The following is a 23,362-nucleotide window of genomic DNA, read 5'->3' on the forward strand; positions in this document are numbered from 1 at the left end:
GACATGGCCCCGTAACGTCCCGGACATGGCCCCGTAACGTCCCGGACATGGCCCCGTAACGTCCCGGACATGGCCCCGTAACGTCCCGGACATGGCCCCGTAACGTCCCGGACATGGCCCCGTAACGTCCCGGACATGGCCCCGTAACGTCCCGGACATGGCCCCGTAACGTCCCGGACATGGCCCCGTAACGTCCCGGACATGGCCCCGTAACGTCCCGGACATGGCCCCGTAACGTCCCGGACATGGCCCCGTAACGTCCCGGACATGGCCCCGTAACGTCCCGGACATGGCCCCGTAACGTCCCGGACATGGCCCCGTAACGTCCCGGACATGGCCCCGTAACGTCCCGGACATGGCCCCGTAACGTCCCGGACATGGCCCCGTAACGTCCCGGACATGGCCCCGTAACGTCCCGGACATGGCCCCGTAACGTCCCGGACATGGCCCCGTAACGTCCCGGACATGGCCCCGTAACGTCCCGGACATGGCCCCGTAACGTCCCGGACATGGCCCCGTAACGTCCCGGACATGGCCCCGTAACGTCCCGGACATGGCCCCGTAACGTCCCGGACATGGCCCCGTAACGTCCCGGACATGGCCCCGTAACGTCCCGGACATGGCCCCGTAACGTCCCGGACATGGCCCCGTAACGTCCCGGACATGGCCCCGTAACGTCCCGGACATGGCCCCGTAACGTCCCGGACATGGCCCCGTAACGTCCCGGACATGGCCCCGTAACGTCCCGGACATGGCCCCGTAACGTCCCGGACATGGCCCCGTAACGTCCCGGACATGGCCCCGTAACGTCCCGGACATGGCCCCGTAACGTCCCGGACATGGCCCCGTAACGTCCCGGACATGGCCCCGTAACGTCCCGGACATGGCCCCGTAACGTCCCGGACATGGCCCCGTAACGTCCCGGACATGGCCCCGTAACGTCCCGGACATGGCCCCGTAACGTCCCGGACATGGCCCCGTAACGTCCCGGACATGGCCCCGTAACGTCCCGGACATGGCCCCGTAACGTCCCGGACATGGCCCCGTAACGTCCCGGACATGGCCCCGTAACGTCCCGGACATGGCCCCGTAACGTCCCGGACATGGCCCCGTAACGTCCCGGACATGGCCCCGTAACGTCCCGGACATGGCCCCGTAACGTCCCGGACATGGCCCCGTAACGTCCCGGACATGGCCCCGTAACGTCCCGGACATGGCCCCGTAACGTCCCGGACATGGCCCCGTAACGTCCCGGACATGGCCCCGTAACGTCCCGGACATGGCCCCGTAACGTCCCGGACATGGCCCCGTAACGTCCCGGACATGGCCCCGTAACGTCCCGGACATGGCCCCGTAACGTCCCGGACATGGCCCCGTAACGTCCCGGACATGGCCCCGTAACGTCCCGGACATGGCCCCGTAACGTCCCGGACATGGCCCCGTAACGTCCCGGACATGGCCCCGTAACGTCCCGGACATGGCCCCGTAACGTCCCGGACATGGCCCCGTAACGTCCCGGACATGGCCCCGTAACGTCCCGGACATGGCCCCGTAACGTCCCGGACATGGCCCCGTAACGTCCCGGACATGGCCCCGTAACGTCCCGGACATGGCCCCGTAACGTCCCGGACATGGCCCCGTAACGTCCCGGACATGGCCCCGTAACGTCCCGGACATGGCCCCGTAACGTCCCGGACATGGCCCCGTAACGTCCCGGACATGGCCCCGTAACGTCCCGGACATGGCCCATTATGGGCACAGACATGGCCCCGTAAGGTCCCGGACATGGCCCCTTATGGGCACAGACATGATAGCCTCTTATGGTCCTGGACATGACCTCGTATGGTCCCAACATGGCCCCATATGGGCACAGACATGGTCCCGGACAGGGCCCCGTAAGGTCACAGACATGGCCCCGTATGGACACTGACGACCCCGTATGCAGGGGCAGAAATATCATTGGTGCAACCTGTGCAGCCGCACAGGGGCCCAAGAGGTAAGGGGGCCCATTTCTATCTCCAAAGAAGGTGCAATTTTGCATTTTTAGGAGCTCTTGGGCTGCAAAGAGCCCCTATATTGTTCTTGCACAGGGGCCCTCTTCTTCGTGTGTCCGCCAGTGCCTGTATGGACACTGTACATGGCCACGTGTGGTCCCGGACACGGCCCCGTATGGACACTGACATGGCCCCGTATATGGCCCTGTATGGTCCCGGACATGGCCACGTGTGGTCCTGGACATGGCCACGTGTGGTCTCGGACACGGCCCCGTATGGACACTGACATGGCCCCGTATATGGCCCTGTATGGTCCCGGACATGGCCACGTGTGGTCCTGGACATGGCCACGTGTGGTCTCGGACACGGCCCCGTATGGACACTGACATGGCCCCGTATATGGCCCTGTATGGTCCCGGACATGGCCACGTGTGGTCCTGGACATGGCCACGTGTGGTCTCGGACACGGCCCCGTATGGACACTGACATGGCCCCGTATATGGCCCTGTATGGTCCCGGACATGGCCACGTGTGGTCTCGGACATGGCCCCGTATATGGCCCTGTATGGTCTCGGACATGGCCACGTGTGGTCTCGGACATGGCCACGTGTGGTCTCGGACATGGCCCTGTATGGACACTGACATGACCCTGTTTAAAAACTGCATTGAACTCAATGGGGTCATTAATAAAACTTTTACCTCTGTAAGAAGAGACTCCCGGTGTAAAGTGCTCAGCACCATGTGTGCAGTGCTAGGACCCCGTCTCCTAATGACCCAGTACACAAAGTGGCCCCTTCTACATGACGTCACTCTCACACCTCGGGACGTCACAGAGCGTGTGACTGACTCACCCCAGGCCGGGCCACTTACCGTTATCAGCCTCAGTGTCCATCTCCCCGGGCTCCGCTCGGTCACACGGACTTGTCCCGGGATCTCCTCCACTTGTGCCAGGCTGGGCGGGGACTACGCCAACCCCTCCCGAGCTCCGCTCCCCCCTCCTCACACCATAGTTACCATGACGATCGATGAGGAGGGTCTTCGTATCCGGGAGCAGTCTGATTGGTTGGGAGGTCTAAAGTGGGCGCGTCTTAGTCCAGGTGTTACACACAGGAGGGGGAGGAGTCCGCAGAATCGTCTGAGGTGTGCGAGCACGTGACCACACCTGAAGGGAGGAGAGCGGATGTGATGACACGTGACTTACTGGTCATCATTAGTATGGAGGAGAACTGCATGACGAGCAATTCCATAACACTCTGCCGCGATAATAACGCAGATGTGAACACAGACCTAGCAGGGATATCCAGAAAGTGCGTCAATATGCAGTTCCCCCATAAACACTGCCTTCCACAAATTGTGCTAGTACCAAGGAGGCCTTCATAAGGTAGCACCTTCTGGAGAGCAGCCCCATGAACAGTGCAACGTAGAAAGTGCTGCAAATACTACTATTAGGGGTGTCCTGGACCCTCCAGAGAGCGCACATGTAACACATGTAAAGGGTTTGTTCCATTCCAGAAAATGGACAAATAGTCCGCACATTACTTATCATACCGGTGCCTGGCATTGGCTGCAACCCTGACCTCACAGCAGCCAGTCAGTAAGCACACGGCCACCAGTCAGTAAGCACACGGCCGCCAGTCAGTAAGCACACGGCCGCCAGTCAGTAAGCACACGGCCGCCAGTCAGTAAGCACACGGCCCCCAGTCAGTAAGCACACGGCCGCCAGTCAGTAAGCACACGGCCACCAGTCAGTAAGCACACGGCCGCCAGTCAGTAAGCACACGGCCACCAGTCAGTAAGCACACGGCCCCCAGTCAGTAAGCACACGGCCGCCAGTCAGTAAGCACACGGCCCCCAGTCAGTAAGCACACGGCCACCAGTCAGTAAGCACACGGCCGCCAGTCAGTAAGCACACGGCCACCAGTCAGTAAGCACACGGCCACCAGTCAGTAAGCACATGGCCGCCAGTCAGTAAGCACACGGCCACCAGTCAGTAAGCACACGGCCGCCAGTCAGTAAGCACACGGCCGCCAGTCAGTAAGCACAAGGCCACCAGTCAGTAAGCACACGGCCGCCAGTCAGTAAGCACACGGCCACCAGTCAGTAAGCACACGGCCACCAGTCAGTAAGCACATGGCCGCCAGTCAGTAAGCACAAGGCCACCAGTCAGTAAGCACACGGCCGCCAGTCAGTAAGCACACGGCCACCAGTCAGTAAGCACACGGCCGCCAGTCAGTAAGCACACGACAGCCAGTCAGTAAGCACACGGCCACCAGTCAGTGAGCACACGGCCGCCAGTCAGTAAGCACACGACAGCCAGTCAGTAAGCACACGGCAGCCAGTCAGTGAGCACACGGCCACCAGTCAGTAAGCACACAGCCGCCAGTCAGTAAGCACACGGCCACCAGTCAGTGAGCATACGGCCGCCAGTCAGTAAGCACACAGCCGCCAGTCAGTAAGCACACGGCCACCAGTCAGTGAGCACACGGCCGCCAGTCAGTAAGCACACGGCCCCCAGTCAGTAAGCACACGGCCACCGGTCAGTAAGCACACGGCCACCGGTCAGTAAGCACACGGCCACCGGTCAGTAAGCACACAGCCGCCAGTCCGTGAGCACACGGCCGCCAGTCAGTGAGCTCAGCGGCCCTGATCGGAGCATTGCGTCTACATTGGCAGCTCACTGATTGGCTGTCAACGCGACATCAGCGCCGTAGCCAATGCCACACACCGGGATCAGTGGCGGACACTCGCCGGTGGACCTGAGGAAGGTGAGTACAGCAGTTTGTTTATAACATTCATTTCATCTGACCACCTTCGTCTCACTTTATCATTCCTGTCCTCCTCACCTGCCCCCCATGTCTGGCAACTAGCGCACCCCCGCAGAAACCTCGCACACCTAGACTTTCACACACTCTCTGACTCTTCCCTACCGCTGTCCTCCATATCTTCACGATACAGACAGCGCCACCTTTCTCTACATCGCCACAATCGCATCAGGTCTCGTGCACCAGTGTGACAAATCAATAGACGACCCTGGCACAACGACTTCACTAAAAAGCTTCGGCGAGTGTCCAGGGTTGCAGAGCGGTGCTGAAAGAAAACACGATCACAGGAAGACTTCACTGCATTCAAAAAGCAACTTTCACATTCAAGTTGGCCTTCACCTCTGCTAAACAGGTCGGCTTCACCACCCTTGTGTCTTCTTTATCCCACAACCCCAAGCAGTTATTCAACACTTTTATTGCTCTCCACCACCCGTTCCCACCTCCCCCATCTCTGCAGAAGGCTTTGCCCTACATCTCAAAAACAAGATCGACTAAAGTAAACCAAGCAAGTCCTTACTGCTCAACCACCACAACCCCTGTGTATAATATACCACTGCCCCTCCCTCATATCCTTCCTCCCCATCTTGGAGAGCTTATTCATCTTCTCTCCAAATCGCACCTCACCACTTGTGCACTTGACGCCACCCCATCTCCTCCCCAACCTCACCACCCTGCGCAACCCAGCCCTAACCCTTCTTCAACCTATCGTTAACTTCTGGTACCTTCCCTTGTGCTTTCAAACACACCTATCCTGAACAAGCAATCCTTCAACCCAACTTCTGCATCCAGCTATCGCCCCATATCTCTGCTCCCCTTCACCTCCAAACTCCTCAAACAGCATGTCCTCCCACCTCTCATCTAATTTACTCTTTGACAACCTACAAACCAGCTTCTGTCCCACCAACACTCCACCGAAACTGCCCTGACCAAAATTAGTATCAGTATACTTTCCGCCAAAGCTAACAGCCAATTCTCTATACTCCTTCTCCTAGACATGTCCTTTGACTTTGACACAATCAACCATTCGCTCCCACTACAGATCTTCTCTTCCCTTGGCATCAAAGACCTCCCCCTATCCTGGATCTCCTCATACCCTTCTAACCTCACATTTAGCACTTCCCATTTCCATACTGCCTCCCCATCCTGCCTTCTGTCTGTCGGAGTCCTTCAAGGCTCCATCTTGGGACTCCTGCTCTGCTCTGTACCCTTGGTGTTGAACAACTCATAAAGTCCCATAGCTTCTAGGGCCACCGATAAGCTAATGATACTCAGATCAACCTCTCTGGCCCGGACGTCACCTCTCTGCTGTCCAGAGTCACAGAGTGTCTATCAGCCATATCCTCCCTCTTCTCCTCGCTTCCTAAAGCTCAATGTGGATAAAACTGAACTCATCATCTTTCCTCCATCTCACTTAACTGCCCTACACAATCTATCTATTATCTATCTATCTATCTATCTATCTATCTATCTATCTATCTATCTATCTATCTATCTATCTATCTATCACAATTAATGACACTTTCTCAAAGTAATCCTTGACTCTGCCCTATCCTTCAAACCACACATCCAAGTTCTTACCACCTTCTACTGCCTCCAACTCAAAAATATTTCCAGCATCCGTCCTTTCTTCAACCCTGAATCTAGAAAAATGTTATTGCATGCCCTCATTATCTCCCGCCTTGCCTACTGAAATATCCTCCTCTGTGGTCCCCATGCTAACAGCCTCACACCTCTCCAGTCTGTCCTTAACTCTGCTGCCTGACTAATCCACCTCTCTCTTTGCAACCCCTCCGCTTCTGCTCTCTGCAACTCCCTTATTTGGCTCTCAATTCCCCAACTTATCCAGTTGAAACTACTAACATTAACCCACAAAGCCATCAATAATCTGTCTCCACTATATATACATAGTAACATAGTAACATAGTTAGTAAGGCCGAAAAAAGACATTTGTCCATCCAGTTCAGCCTATATTCCATCATAATAAGTACCCAGATCTACGTCCTTCTACAGAACCTAATAATTGTATGATACAATATTGTTCTGCTCCAGGAAGACATCCAGGCCTCTCTTGAACCCCTCGACTGAGTTCGCCATCACCACCTCCTCAGGCAAGCAATTCCAGATTCTCACTGCCCTAACAGTAAAGAATCCTCTTCTATGTTGGTGGAAAAACCTTCTCTCCTCCAGACGCAAAGAATGCCCCCTTGTGCCCGTCACCTTCCTTGGTATAAACAGATCCTCAGCGAGATATTTGTATTGTCCCCTTATATACTTATACATGGTTATTAGATCGCCCCTCAGTCGTCTTTTATCTAGACTAAATAATCCTAATTTCGCTAATCTATCTGGGTATTGTAGTTCTCCCATCCCCTTTATTAATTTTGTTGCCCTCCTTTGTACTCTCTCTAGTTCCATTATATCCTTCCTGAGCACCGGTGCCCAAAACTGGACACAGTACTCCATGTGCGGTCTAACTAGGGATTTGTACAGAGGCAGTATAATGCTCTCATCATGTGTATCCAGACCTCTTTTAATGCACCCCATGATCCTGTTTGCCTTGGCAGCTGCTGCCTGGCACTGGCTGCTCCAGGTAAGTTTATCATTAACTAGGATCCCCAAGTCCTTCTCCCTGTCAGATTTACCCAGTGGTTTCCCGTTCAGTGTGTAATGGTGATATTGATTCCCTCTTCCCATGTGTATAACCTTACATTATATCTTCGAACTAATCTCCTGATACCTTCCCTCACTTATTCCCTGGTGCTCCCAAGACCTCCTTCTCTCCTCCACATGTATTCATTCATCACCCAATCCTTCTAAGGCTCACACTAGCGTGTTTTACGGATGTAACAGAGGTGCTGAAAATACGGATTGCATACGGTACAATGCTTCTCTATGGCCCAGCTCCTATCAGCCGTATTTTACTGATCCGTATTATACGGTGTTCTACAGCCATAGAAAATCGCAGCATGCTGCGTTTGTCACCGTATTGCGCAAAAAATACGGCAATGAAAGTCTATGGGGGCCAGAAAAATACGGATTACACACGGACCAACAGTGTGACTTGCGAGAAATACGCAACGGTGTTCTAGAGAAAAGCCGGCAATTCATCGCGGTGTACAGTAATATCACACTGACAGGTTAGAATAGAATAGGTAGAATAAATGTCTACACATAGTATAGGGGTATAAATATATATATATATATATGTGTGTGTCAGTGAGACACACACTATATATATATATATATATATATATATATATATAAATATTTCATACAGCGCTAGATAGCTTAAAAGCCGGTAATTCAATTGCCGGCTTTTGCTATCTCCTTCCCAAACCCGACATGATATGAGACATGGTTTACATACAGTAAACCATCTCATATCCCTTTTTTTTTTTTTTTTTTTTGCATATTCCACACTACTAATGTTAGTAGTGTGTATGTGCAAAATTTGGGTGCTCTAGCTATTAAATTAAAGGGTTAAATCGCGCAAAAAATTGTCATGGGCTCCCGCGCAATTTTCTCTGCCAGAATGGTAAAGCCAGTGACTGAGGGCAGATATTAATAGCCTGGAGAGGGTCCACGGTTATTGCCCCCCCCCCCCCCTGGCTAAAAACATCTGCCCCCAGCCACCCCAGAAAAGGCACATCTGGAAGATGCGCCTATTCTGGCACTTGGCCACTCTCTTCCCACTCCTGTGTAGCGGTGGGATATATGGTAATAAAGGGTTAATGTCACCTTGCTATTGTAAGGTGACATTAAGGCAGATTAATAATGGTGAGGCGTCAATTATGACACCTATCCATTATTAATCCATTAGTATGAAATGGTTAAAAAATACACACACACATTATTACAATGTATTTTAATGAAATAAATACACAGGTTGTTGTAATATTTTATTATACTGGTAATCCACCTGAAGACCCTTGTTCTGTAAAAAAGGTAAAATAAAAAAACAACAATATCCCATACCTTCCGTTGTTCTGTCACGTACCACGATGTAAATCCATCTGAAGGGGTTAACTAATTTTACAAGCAGAAGCTCTGTTAATGCAGCTGTGCTCCTGCCTGTAAAACCCCGGGGAATTAATGGAATGTAGGTCAATGACCTGTAGTTACCTTCAGTTGCGGTGAGGCGCCCTCTGCTGGATGTCCTCATATGAACTCGAGCGTGGGAAAATATTCTGAAAACTTCCCAGGCTCGAGTTCATAAGAGGACATCCAGCAGAGGGCGCCTCTGCATTATTGACGCCTCTCCATTATTAATCTGGCTTAATGTCACCTTACAATAGCAAGGTGACATTAATCCCTTCATTACCCCATATCCCACCGCTACACGGGAATGGGAAGAGAGAGTCTAAGTGCCAGAATAGGCGCATCTTCCAGATGTGCCTTTTCTGGTGTGGCTGGGGGCAGATGTTTTTAGCCGGGGGGGGGGGGGGGGGGCAATAACCATGGACCCTCTCCAGGCTATTAATATCTGCCCTCAGTCACTGGCTTTACCATTCTGGTGGAGAAAATTGCGCGGGAGCCCACGCCAATTTTTTCAGCGATTTAACCCTTAAATTTAATAGCTAGAGCGCCCAAATTTTGCACATACGCACTACTTACATTAGTAGTGTGGAATATGCAAAAAAAAGGTGATATGACATGGTTTACTGTATGTAAACCATGTCTCATACCATGTCGGGTTTGGGAAGGAGAAAGCAAAAGCCGGCAATTGAATTACCGGCTTTTAAGCTATCTAGCGCTGTATGATATATTAATATATATACATATATTTGTCTCACTAATATATACAGTATATATATATATATATATATATATATATATATATATATATAGACAGTATATATGTTTTTACGGTTTTTTTAAGCACATGGATCCATTGTATGTCCGTATGTCGGTTTTGCAAGCCTGCGAGAAAATCTCACAGTACGGATGCCATACGGATTACATACGGAGGATGCCATGCGCAAAATATGCTGCCACACCCTGCCTACGGATGACATACGGACCACTATTTTGGGGACTTTTCTGCGTATTACGGCCGTAAATAACGGACCGTATTTTTATACGCTGAGTGTGAGGCCGGCCTAAGACTTCTCCCGAGTATCCCCCATCTTCTGGAATTCTGTGCCTCAACACGTCTGGTTATCCACCACATTTAGAAATTTCAGATGGAACTTGAAAACCCATCTCTTCAAGAAAGCCTACAGCCTGCACTGACTCCCTGCCACCTCACCACCACCAGAGCTGCCGCAACCCGTATCCTGTAGAACAAGGGTCCCCAACTCCAGTCCTCAAGGCCCACCAACAGGTCATGTTTTCAGGATTTCCTTTGCATTGCACAGGTGATGCAATTATTACCTGGGCAAGACTAAGGAAATCCTGAAAACATGACATGTTGGTGGGCCTTGAGGACTGGAGTTGGGGACCCCTGCTGTAGAATGTAAGGCCGCAAGGGCCAGTCAGTCATTGTTAGTATTTACATTGTAATTTATACAGTATTTGTGTCCTGTATGGAACCCCTTCTCACGTACAGCACCATGGAATCAATGGTGATTCAATAATAATAATAATAATAATACAGAAAATATACAAAACTAGTTTATATACCCAAGCAGCGCTACTGTTAGGTGGAAGCCCTGGACCATATTTAGTCCATAGTACTCTAGTTATGCCTTCAAATCAAGTGTACTGTACCAAGGTCTGCACATGTAGGAGGATGGGGGCTTAGAGGTCCGCTCCTGCACAGGAGCCCACCTGGGTATCAGGGTTGCCAACCATCCAGAGATTCCATGACAGTCTATAAAAATAGAGCACTTTTTTGCCCAGTCTATAAAAAAATAAACACGTCCTTGATCATTATACAGATTATTTGATTATTTTTCACTGTAATTATCATCATTTTACAGTTTATAGTGAATGCACAGTTTCAGTATCGAGTATGACCGCTACACACAGAAATCACCGCACTTACATCCGTTTACTGCTACCAATGATATTATTAATCTCTGAGGAATGTTTTGTCACTAAATACATTTGGGCAAATCATCAAGATGCTCTGCTGGCAGCTCCTATTGCAACCGCCGACCATTGGAGTCCCAGATGTGCTCAAAAGGAAGACAAGTCTGGAGACTCTGCAGGCCAGGTAACATTTTGGCCAAGCAAACTGATCACAATAGCACGAGCAACATGTGGCTTGGTGTCATGTTGAAAAACGACAGGCCCTTTCATGGCATTGCCTAATTGGTCTCCAGACCAAGCTCTGGCTATCGTTTCATACGAGACAAAAGCGAGACTCTGTAGCGTCTCCAGACATGTTTTCCAATGAGCACATCTGGGAAATCATTGGCTTCATTGGAAGCTGCCAGCAGCGAATCTTGATGATTTGCCCAAGTGCATTTGGTGTGGCAGAAGATTCCACAGACAACCATTAATAACCTTATTAATAGCAACCAAGCTGTATAAGTGCGAGGATTTCTGCACATGGCGCTCATAAACCATGCTGAATAAATTGAGATGTTTTCACAATATTCTTTCCATTTTTGGATGTCATTAACATGTCTATCCATTCTGTGATTTCCATAACTCCGTGAATTTTCTTTCTTGGTGCTGCAAATTACATTGTTGAGTGTAGTTTCTTTTATATATAGTTTTTTAAAACATCATTTTTTGGGGGGTCTCCTTTTTCTGAGAGATATAACTTTTACATTTTTTATAGACACATTGGGGTACATAGGACTTTTCGATCGCCGATTATTCCATCCTTTTAGTGGTGAGATTAATAAAGAACTTTGAATTTTCCAATGTATTTCATGGCGTTCATTATACGAGTTAAATACCATGATCGATTTATAGCTCAGCTCATGACGGGCACAGTCAGTTACAACAACTATGTGTGCCTTTTTCACAAATATCAATGCATATATATATATATATATATATATATATATAATAAAGCTCTGGCTATGTGCACACATTGCGGATTTGACTGTGGAATTTTCTGTGCAGATTCTGCATTCCTTGGCAGAAAACGCAGGTCAGAATCTGTGCGTTTTTTTGCGGATTTTGTGCTCTTTTTTTGCAGATTTGCTGCGGATTATGTGCGGATTTCTGCCTTTTTTTACCCCTGCGGATTTCTGTTATGGAATGGGTGCAGAAACGCAGCAGATCCGCAAAAAGAAGTGACATGCTCCTTCTTTGAATCTGCTGCGTTTTCCGTGCAGATTTTTCCGCACCATTAGCACAGCATTTTTTCCCCCATTGATTTACATTGCACTGTAAAACACTTGCGGATCTGCAGTGTTTCCGCACAGAAAAATAACGCTGCGGATCCGTAGGAAACCTGCAACATGTGTACACAGCGCCTTTTTGTTCCTTTATGTTCCAAAATACGTCCGAAAGCTGAATAGTAACGTTTCAACCAACAGTGGGGCTTTCTTAATCCAGCTACAGAATGACAAAAGACTGGCTTCAGAAAGGTCCATTGTTGGCCGAAACGTTACTATTCAGCTTTCGGATGTATTTTGTGAAATAAAGGAACAAAGTAACTAGTCCGGTGGCAGAGCTTGTGTTGGTGCAGCGTGGAAAATGCTTGGTTAGCACTCAGCATGCTCAGATAACACCTTATCCAAGCACATTCGCTCATCATTACACATGGCTGAACATTTATGGGGTCATTAACACAGAGAAGTTCAGAAACAGACAGATAAGAGTTACAATCTCCCAATAAGGAGGAGCTCACTGACAGATTGTTAATTATAGGACTTTACATTTGCACTTTTTATTTTTACAGCATGTAATAATTCTTCATGTGTTCACTGTGTATTATTGGGTGTGATGACTGGGAGGTGATCGCTGTGACCATCTATGACATTCCTCCATAGGAGGCAGTCAGCTGCTGATTGTCTCCCAGGGAACGGCTTTGGGGAAGGTTTCCGGGAGCAGCAGGCAGCAGTGAGGACTGAGGGAGCTGCGATCTCCTGGGATCTGCTGGGATCGGCTGGGATCGGCTGTCAGCACCTTCTCGGCGATCGTCCCCTGCTGCTTCTCTTAAAATTGGGCTGCAGATCTCCGGTCTCATCCTTTCCTGGTGACAGAACCTTGGAGGAGAAAGAGCCCAGGCTTCCATCACAGGTAATGTCACCGACCACAAGTAATGTCACCGACCACAGGTAGTGTCACTGATCATAGGTAATGTCACCGACCACAAGTAATGTCACCGACCACAGGTAATGTCACCGACCACAGGTAATGTCACCGACCACAGGTAGTGTCACTGATCATAGGTAGTGTCACCGACCACAAGTAATGTCACCGACCACAGGTAATGTCACCGACCACAGGTAATGTCACCGACCACAGGTAGACAGTGTCACTGATCATAGGTAGTGTCACCGACCACAAGTAATGTCACCGACCACAGGTAATGTCACTGATCATAGATAGTGTCACCGACCACAGGTAATGTCACCGACCACAGGTAATGTCACTGATCATAGGTAGTGTCACCGACCACAAGTAATGTCACCGACCACAGGTAGTGTCACTGACCACAGGTAATAACACCGACCACAAGTAATGTCACCGACCACAGGTAATGTCACCGACCACAGGTAATGTCACTGACCACAGGTAGTGTCACTGACCACAGGTAATGTCACCGACCACAGGTAATGTCACTGACCACAGGTAATGTCACCGATCACAGGTAATGTCACTGACCACAGGTAATGTCACCGACCACAGGTAATGTCACCGACCACAGGTAATGTCACTGGCCACAGGTAGTGTCACTGACCACAGGTAATGTCACCGACCACAGGTAGTGTCACTGACCACAGGTAATGTCACCGATCACAGGTAATGTCACCGACCACAAGTAATGTCACCGACCACAGGTAATGTCACCGACCACAGGTAATGTCACCGACCACAAGTAATGTCACCGATCACAGGTAATGTCACCGACCACAGGTAGTGTCACTGATCATAGGTAGTGTCACCGACCACAGGTAATGTCACCGACCACAGGTAATGTCACCGACCACAGGTAATAACACCGACCACAGGTAATGTCACTGATCACAGGTAGTGTCACCGACCACAGGTAATGTCACTGACCACAGGTAGTGTCACCGACCACAGGTAATGTCACTGACCACAGGTAGTGTCACCGACCACAGGTAATGTCACTGACCACAGGTAGTGTCACCGATCACAGGTAATGTCACTGATCACAGGTAGAGTCACCGACCACAGGTAATGTCACTGACCACAGGCAGTGTCACCGATCACAGGTAATGTCACTGATCACAGGTAGTGTCACCGATCACAGGTAATGTCACCGACCACAGGTAGTGTCACCGACCACAGGTAATGTCACTGACCACAGGTAGTGTCACCGATCACAGGTAATGTCACCGATCATAGGTAATGTCACTGATCACAGGTAGTGTCACTGATCACAGGTAGTGTCACCGATCACAGGTAGTGTCACTGATCACAGGTAGTGTCACCGACCACAGGTAGTGTCACTGACCAAAGGTAGTGTCACCGATCACAGGTAGTGTCACCGACCACAGGTAATGTCACCGATCACAGGTAGTGTCACTGATCACAGGTAGTGTCACCGATCACAGGTAGTGTCACTGATCACAGGTAGTGTCACCGACCACAGGTAGTGTCACCGACCACAGGTAGTGTCACTGATCACAGGTAATGTCACTGATCACAGGTAATGTCACCGATCACAGGTAGTGTCACCGACCACAGGTAATGTCACCGATCACAGGTAGTGTCACCGATCATAGGTAATGTCACCGATCACAGGTAGTGTCACCGATCATAGGTAATGTCACCGACCACAGGTGCTCCAGGCTGGGGAGCTGCATGGGAGCATATGGGATGTGTAATGTAGCACGATCTATAGGGTCTGCACTGTACAATATATACAGATGGTGCATGAATGATCTCAGCTCTATAGCAGTGCCGGACTGTATGTCTCTGTACCTGGGCTGCATTGCTTTACATTGTACTGTACATATCATATACAACATTTATCAGATTTACTTATTGTTGCTGTGTTGTATGTGGGCTATATGTAGAGTATTGTTCTGTATATAAGTACAAGGATCATCATACACGTCATGCTGGTTGTATGCTGTGTTACCTGTGTTCTATATGTAGATACATAAGAGTAAATATTAATCTGATGTACATATATAAGTACAATGATCGCAATACACACTGTTTGCTGTACAGGATGTGTGCTATACATTGGTAATTATGTAAGTGCAGGACACAATGCTGAATATACATATGTGATATACTATTCCTGGTTATAGAAAAGTGCATTTATACGTAACAGTTATACAATATATCCATGCGTTTATTATTATTGTTTATTATGCTTTGCTTATAAAGCGCCATCACATTCTGCAGACATCATCATCACTGTCGATGACCCCATTGGGGCTCCCAATCTAGATTCCCTATCACTATGTCATTAGAATGTTGGAGGAAACCCACGCAAACACGGGGAGAACATACAAACTCCTGGCAGATGTGCTTGGTGGGATTTAAACCCAGGACCCCAACGCTGCAAGACTGCAGTGCTAACCACTGAGCCACCCCGTTGCATAACACAAGCTATATGTGTAAGGAGTATCTTCCAGCATTATGACTTTTCAGATTTCGCTTGTAATTAAGTTTCTCTTTTGCAATGTCTTTAATCTGAAAAATGTGGGCTGAGCAGATAAATAGACTCCTGTGGCTTTCTCTTGTCTGGGACGGAATCCTTTACGTAGCGATGATATTTGTCACACGACACTTGCATTCTGAAGAGCCCTGCCGCAGTTACACAAAATGAATGTGTAAATACATAGTATCACTGATGTTGATCTGGCATGGTGGCTCAGTGGTTAGCACGGTGGCTCAGTGGTTAGCACGGTGGCTCAGTGGTTAGCACGGTGGCTCAGTGGTTAGCACGGTGGCTCAGTGGTTAGCACGGTGGCTCAGTGGTTAGCACTGTATGGTGGCTCAGTGGTTAGCACGGTGGCTCAGTGGTTAGCACGGTGGCTCAGTGGTTAGCACTGTATGGTGGCTCAGTGGTTAGCACGGTGGCTCAGTGGTTAGCACTGTATGGTGGCTCAGTGGTTAGCACGGTGGCTCAGTGGTTAGCACGGTGGCTCAGTGGTTAGCACGGTGGCTCAGTGGTTAGCACTGTATGGTGGCTCAGTGGTTAGCACGGTGGCTCAGTGGTTAGCACGGTGGCTCAGTGGTTAGCACTGTATGGTGGCTCAGTGGTTAGCACGGTGGCTCAGTGGTTAGCACTGAAGCCTTGCAGCACGGAGCTCCTGGGTTCAAATCCAACCAAGGAATACATCTGCATGGAGTTTGTATGTTCTCCCCGTGTTTGCGTGGGTTTCCTCCGGGATCTCCGGTTTCCTCCCACATTCCAAAGACATACTGATAGGGAATCTAGATTGTGAGCCCCATCGGGAACAGTGATGATGATGTCTGTAAAGCGCTATGGCGCTATATAAGTGAGTAAAAGAAATAAATACTGAGTTAGATTGTGTAGTGTAGCCCAGATCCACAGTCACTATTCTCTTGGTTGTCATTAGAAATAGGCAATTAGCTTAACCCCTTAGTGACCAAGCCAAATTTCTGAAATCTTACCAGTATCACTTTATGTAGTAATAACTCTATTACGCTTCAACATATCCCATTGATTTTGAGTATGTTCTTTCGTGACACATTGTACTTTAAGATAATTATAAATTTAGGTCGATTTGTTTTGCGATTATTTATAAAAACATCAGAAATGTTAGAAAAAATGTAAAAAAATTAGCAATTTTCAAATTTTGATTGATAATCCCTTTAATCCAGATAGTTTTACCACACAAAAACTTTAATAAATAACATTTCCCTCATGTCCGCTTGACATCGGCACCGTTTGTAAAATGTTGTTTTATTTTGTTAGCATTTTAGAAGGTTTAACAATATAGCAGGCATTTTTCCTTTTTCAAGGAAATTTACAAAAACTTATTTTTTTTTTTAGGACCAATTCAGTTTTAAAGTGACTTTGGGGGTCCTATATATTGGAAACCTCCAAAAGTAACACCATTTTAAAAACAGCGCCCCTCAACATATTCAAAATTTTTCCAGGTAGTTTCTTAACCCTTCATGTGCTTTTCAGGAATTAATGCAAAGTGGCATGATAGGAATGAAGAAATGTATTTTTACCATCTAAATGCTGATAACGTCTGAACAGGTCACTGTAGCCAGCAGACTCTAAGGTCATTATTAGTCCATGAATTTCCATGAATTGCCATGGCAAACATCAAAACCACCCGATCAAGAACTCAAGATGCCGATGGGGTTAAAAAGGGAGCCCTCACACTCTGTTAACCATCTAGATGCTGTAGTCATTATTGACAGCAGAATTTAAGGGGTTTAACAGCTACAGTCGGTACAAACACTGATCGTGCCTGATGCAACAAGTTGTCAGCTCTAGTGTTCAGCTGATAGCAGCAAGATTGTCACCTGTCTGGGGACGCTAATCTCTTATAATGCAAGTCAGTAAAAAGATGTATTGGTGGTCAATACGGGGTTAAAGGATAGGGGATAATTTGCTGATCAGTGGTGGTCGAACCTACAGGACCCTCTCGTGATTCTGAGATCGGTGCTGTAGAACCAGAGGCATAGCTAGGGTTTAGGTCCAGGGGGGGCGTTGCTTCTGAGTGGGCCCATAACCAAGTAACCTTGATTACAACTCGGTGACGCGCCCTAATAGTGGAGGAGAACCTCAGCAGATGACCGCGCTATTGCTGAAGATAATCTCTATATAACGACCAACATGGATATTACCGCCATATGGTCAGTGGTAGATACCAGCCCTGCAGAACATATACACACAGTTACAGATAATGTCTTACCGCTGATGTTCTTTCTGATGGAATCGTTCATTTTTCCCGTCTTTTCCATCTGGTCCTGACCGACATGACAACTTCTTCCAGCCACGACTCGGTTGCAGAGAATACAACAAAGGCCGGCGTCACACTAGCAGTATTTGGTCAGTATTTTACATCAGTATTTGTAAGCCAAAACCAGGAGTGGGTGATAAATACAGAAGTGGTGCATATGTTTCTATTAGACTTTTCCTCTAATTGTTCCACTCCTGGTTTTGGCTTACAAATACTGATGTAAAATACTGACCAAATACTGCTAGTGTGACGCCAGCCAAAGACACATTTCACTTCTCATATTCCAGCCCCATCACCATCTATTCCCAACCTGCACAAATCCTCATCCTGCTGATACCCCTATACTGAGCCGCTGCTGCCGTATGTGTCCCTATTACTGCACCTGTTCCCCCAATACTGAGCCGCTGCTGCCGTATGTGTCCCTATTACTGCACCTGTTCCCCCAATACTGAGCCGCTGCTGCCATATGTGTCCCTATTACTGCACCAGATACCCCAATACTGAGCCGTTGCTGCCGCATGTGACCCTATTACTCCACCTAATATCCCAATACTGAGCCGCTGCTGCCGTATGTGTCCCTATTACTGCACCTGATACCCCAATACCGAGCCGCTGCTGTCGTATGTGTCCCTATTACTGCCCCTGATACCCCAATACTGAGCCGCTGCTGTCGTATGTGTCCCTATTACTGCACCAGATACCCCAATACTGAGCCGCTGCTGCCGTATGTGTCCCTATTACTGCATCTGATACCCCAATGCTGAGCCCCTGCTGCCGTATGTGTCCCTATTACTGCACCTGATACCCCAATACTGAGCCGCTGCTGCCGTATGTGTCCCTATTACTGCACCTGATACCCCATCACTGAGCCGCTGCTGCCGTATGTGTCCCTATTTCTGCCCCTGATACCCCAATACTGAGCCGCTGCTGTATGTGTTTCTATTACTGCCCTTACTGTGTGGTTCTCTGTGCCCTCTAAATTCTACAGCAACTCTCTAGAATATAGTAATGCCGGGTGCAAGTGCCCTAGAAAACAGTGCCCATATTTTGCCGCCTAGAAAGTAATATTGCCCTGTGTGCCCCTTTTATAGTCACAGTAACCTAAGTTCCCCTTTAACATTATAAGTGCCCACTTTACATTTAATAATGTCCCGAGTCTCCCCCGTACAGCTCCCCTTTACACAGTATGATGCTCTCTTATACACAGTATAATGTCCCTTACTGTATAGCACCTCCACACAGTATACTGACCCCTTAGTAGCCCCCAAACTGTTTGATGGCTCCAACACTGTATGATGGCCCCTCACTGTAATCTCCACACTGTATGATGGCCTCCTAGATAGCCTCCATATAGTATAATGCACCAGATAGTCCTCAATATAGTATAATGCACTCTCCATAGGCCTCAATATAGTATAATGCACTCCCCATAGGCCTACTCTATATTGTATAATGCACCCCCATAGGCAGACTCTATAGCTTAAGGCAGCCCCCATATCCCAACTCTGTAGTATAAGGCAGCCCCCCATAGGCAGACTCTGTAGTATAAGGCAGCCCCCATAGGCAGATTCTGTAGTATAAGGAAACCCCCCATAGGCAGACTCTGTAGTATAAGGCAGCCCTTATAGGCAGACTATAGCACAAGGCAACCCCCCAATAGGCAGACTCTATAGCACAAGGCAGCTCCCATAGGCAGACTCTATAGCACAAGGCAGCCCCCATAGGCAGACTCTGTATTATAAGGAAAACCCCCATATGCAGACTGCTGTATAAGGCAGCCCCCAGAGGCAGACTCTGTAGTATAAGGCAGACCCCCATAGACAGACTCTATAGTATAAGGAAGCCCCCCATAGGCAGACTTTGTAGTATAAGGAATCCCCCCATAGGCAGACTCTGTAGTATAAGGAAGCCCCCATAGGCAGACTCTGTAGTATAAGGCAGCCCCCATAAAAAATAAATACTTGCCTCTCTTCTTACTGGTTCCTCTGCTGCTCTGAGCACCCGCACACCTCCTGACTGCGGGTGCCGGGTAGTGACATCATCGCGACCCCTGTCAGTGTCGGCGTCGTCAGACGCTGAGAGGGGAATGATGGGAGAGGGAGCGTAACGCTCCCTCTCTCATCAATGCGGTCAGCTGTATCGGCATCTAGCCGATACAGCTGAACCTGTGATAATGGGCATGGGGCCCACTGCTGGCACCACCCCCCGCCGGCTCAGGAGCCCCATAGTGGCTGGTGGCATTACAGGGAGATCGATCCTCCCTGCTCTGCCGCAGAATGTAACTATATCGGCGTGCTGCACATGCCAATACAGTAACAGTAGCTTAGCTCCAGATGGGCCCCCTCAGAGCACGGGGCCTGGGGTGATGGCCCCCTTTGCCCCCCCCCACTAGCTACGCTACTGTAGCAGTCACATAAACAATGATTGGTGCAGAGATCGAATGTGCACCAAGATAAAAGGTAGATCCAGCTTCAATGCCAAAATACATTAAGAACAAATCTGCAACATCATTATATTCTCTGGGGGCTGTATTTGTTGTGAATTCTGCTCTTGGGCTCCCTCCGGTGGTTATGAGTGGTAGTGCTGCTGTCTTTGGATCGCAGCATTTGTCAGGTGTGTCCACTTATTGCAATTTGGACTGGGCTATTTTAGTCTTGCTTGATCCTTTAGTTAGTGCCAGTTGCCCATTGTTTTTGGAGGATTCACATCCCTGACTGGTCTCTCCTGTTTGCTGTTCTTTTCATCAAAGATAAGTTCTGGCTTTGTTTTCGCTGTCCACATGCTGTGGGCCTTATAGTTCTGTGCATTTTCATGTTTTGTCTTGTCCAGCATTGTCTGTGTAAGGATTTTTTGCAGCCAAGCTGTATCTCTGGAGATGCAGATATACCCTCCATGTCTTTAGTCAGATGTGGAGATTTGTATTTTCTGTGGTGGATATTTTCTAGTGTTTTAATACTGACCGCATAGTACTCTGTCTTTTGCTAAATCCTAAATCCTGATTTCAGTCTGTGTATGTCATTTCCCTCTCCTCTCACAGTCAATATTTGTGGGGGGCTGTCTATCCTTTGGGGATTTTCTCTGAGGCAAGATAGTTTTCCCGTTTCTATCTTTAGGGGAAGTTAGTCCTTAGGCTATGTCGAGGTGTCTAGGGAGCGTTAGGTACATCCCACGGCTACTTCTAGTTCCGGTGCTAAATTCAGGGTCTGCGGTCAATACAGGTACCACCTTCTCCAGGGTATGTCACATGCTGCTCCTAGGCCACCAGATCATAACAGTACAACTGGCCAACAATGAGTTAAACGCATCTCAGAAGAAGGGAAGAAAAGTGCTGAGCCATTTTTTTTTCTGTAGTCTGTTTTGTCTTTCCTTCCCTCTTTTCCTCTGGGTGGCTCAGGAGTGTATTTTACTATATGGAGGACTATGAGGAGTGTATAATACTATATGGAGGACTGAGGAGTGTATTTTAATATATGGAGGACTATGAGGAGTGTATTATACTATATGGAGGACTGAGTAGTGTATTTTAATATATGGAGGACTATGAGGCGTGTATTATACTATATGAAGGACTGAGGAGTGTATTATACTATATGGAGGACTGAGGAGAGTATTATACTATATGGAGGACTATGGGGAGTGTATAATACTATATGGGGGACTGAGGAGTGTATTTTAATATATGGAGGACTATGAGGAGTGTATTATACTATATGGAGGACTGAGTAGTGTATTTTAATATATGGAGGACTATGAGGCATGTATTATACTATATGGAGGACTGAGGAGTGTATTATACTATATGGAGGACTATGGGGAGTGTATAATACTATACGGAGGACTGAGGAGTGTATTTTAATATATGGAGGACTATGAGGAGTGTATTATACTATATGGAGGACTATGAGAAGTGTATAATACTATATGGAGGATTGAGGAGTGTATTTTAATATGTGGAGTACTATAGGGAGTGTATTATGCTATATGGAGGACTATAGGGGTGTATTATACCATATGGAGAACTATGGGGAGTGTATTATACTATATGGAGGACTATGGGGAGTATATAATACTATATGGAGGACTGAGCAGTGTATTTTAATATATGGAGGACTATGAGGCATGTATTATACTATATGGAGGACTGAGGAGTGTATTATACTATATGGAGGACTATGGGGAGTTTTTAATACTATATGAAGGACTGAGGAGTGTATTTTAATATATGGAGAACTATGAGGAGTGTGTTATACTATATGGAGGACTGAGCAGTGTATTTTAATATATGGAGGACTATTAGGTGTGTATTATACTATATGGAGGACTGAGGAGTGTATTATACTATATGGAGGACTGAGTAGTGTATTTTAATATATGGAGGACTATGAGGCATGTATTATACTATATGGAGGACTGAGGAGTGTATTATACTATATGAAGGACTGAGGAGTGTATTTTAATATATGGAGAACTATGAGGAGTGTATTATACTATATGGAGGACTGAACAGTGTATTTTAATATATGGAGGACTATTAGGTGTGTATTATACTATATGGAGGACTGAGGAGTGTATTATACTATATGGAGGACTATGGGGAGTGTATAATACTATATGGAGGACTGAGGAGTGTATTTTAATATATGGATGACTATGAGGAGTGTATTATACTATATGGAGGACTATGAGAAGTGTATAATACTATATGGAGGATTGAGGAGTGTATTTTAATGTGTGGAGTACTATAGGGAGTGTATTATGCTATATGGAGGACTATAGGGAGTGTATTATTCTATATGGAGGACTATGGGGAGTGTATTATACTATATGGAGGGCTATGGGGCACATTATAATATATGGAGGACTATGGGGTGTATTATACTAAACAGGCAAGCATGAAAATGCTGCATATTCATAGAGTGATTGGATTGTTTTATGCCGGAACAGGAATCATTGTTCTCAGTCACCCGGTGTAAACTGTAGATAGTAGATATGCTGCTAATAACATGATATTGTATGGTGACAGGTTGATCTAATAGGGATTGTTCGGTTCCCATCATTCTTTCTCAGTTGGTGTAAAGAGGCCAGGAAACAAGCGTCGAACGACTTCAATATTTTCAATCACACTCGTTTAGTGGCCTGAATTTAGCGCATGTAAATACAACAGAAATGCTTCTGTATGATGTGCAATATGTCAGCATTTGGGGCCCCATTTTAAACTTTTACCTAGGGCCCAACTTTGCTTAAAACTGGCCCTGAGTTTCATACGTCCATCTGCCGCCGACCTTATATGCAGATTTCTCCTATAGAATTGCATTAGAGGCGGAAAATCTGCAGGTAAAAAACACTTGTAATGCGCCTATAACTGTATCAATAAAGTTTAGTCAAAGTCAAATACCAGGAAGTATCAAAGACAAAGCAGCTTTATTTAGGGCATGACACACCAAAATGAGGCAAAAAATACAGCACCAAAAAGTGCAATAAAAAAAAAACAAATTTACAGAATCGGTGCAAAAAATCTGCATCAAAAACTTATTGTGGGTACTTAACC

The 23,362-nt window shown here is 47.6% G+C and overlaps 2 protein-coding genes across 2 annotated transcripts in view; one reads left to right on the forward strand and one right to left on the reverse strand.

The window, feature by feature from the left end:
- TMC7 (transmembrane channel like 7) overlaps nt 1–3,012 on the reverse strand; it is a 35,286-nt gene extending 32,274 nt beyond the window's left edge. Inside the window, exon 1 of the mRNA XM_069734132.1 lies at nt 2,865–3,012. Within this exon, the coding sequence (XP_069590233.1) occupies nt 2,865–2,886 (22 nt within the window). The 5' untranslated portion in view covers nt 2,887–3,012. The remainder of the gene's footprint in view (nt 1–2,864) is intronic.
- Nucleotides 3,013–12,690: 9,678 nt separating this feature from the next.
- The window catches only part of TMC5 (transmembrane channel like 5), a 95,753-nt gene continuing 85,081 nt past the window's right edge, over nt 12,691–23,362 (forward strand). The window contains exon 1 of the mRNA XM_069734133.1: nt 12,691–12,961. The gene's annotated coding sequence lies outside the window, so the exon portion shown is untranslated. The remainder of the gene's footprint in view (nt 12,962–23,362) is intronic.

The sequence above is a fragment of the Ranitomeya imitator genome, chromosome 7 (genome assembly GCF_032444005.1).
Source record: "Ranitomeya imitator isolate aRanImi1 chromosome 7, aRanImi1.pri, whole genome shotgun sequence".
Classification (NCBI taxonomy): Eukaryota; Metazoa; Chordata; class Amphibia; order Anura; family Dendrobatidae; genus Ranitomeya; species Ranitomeya imitator.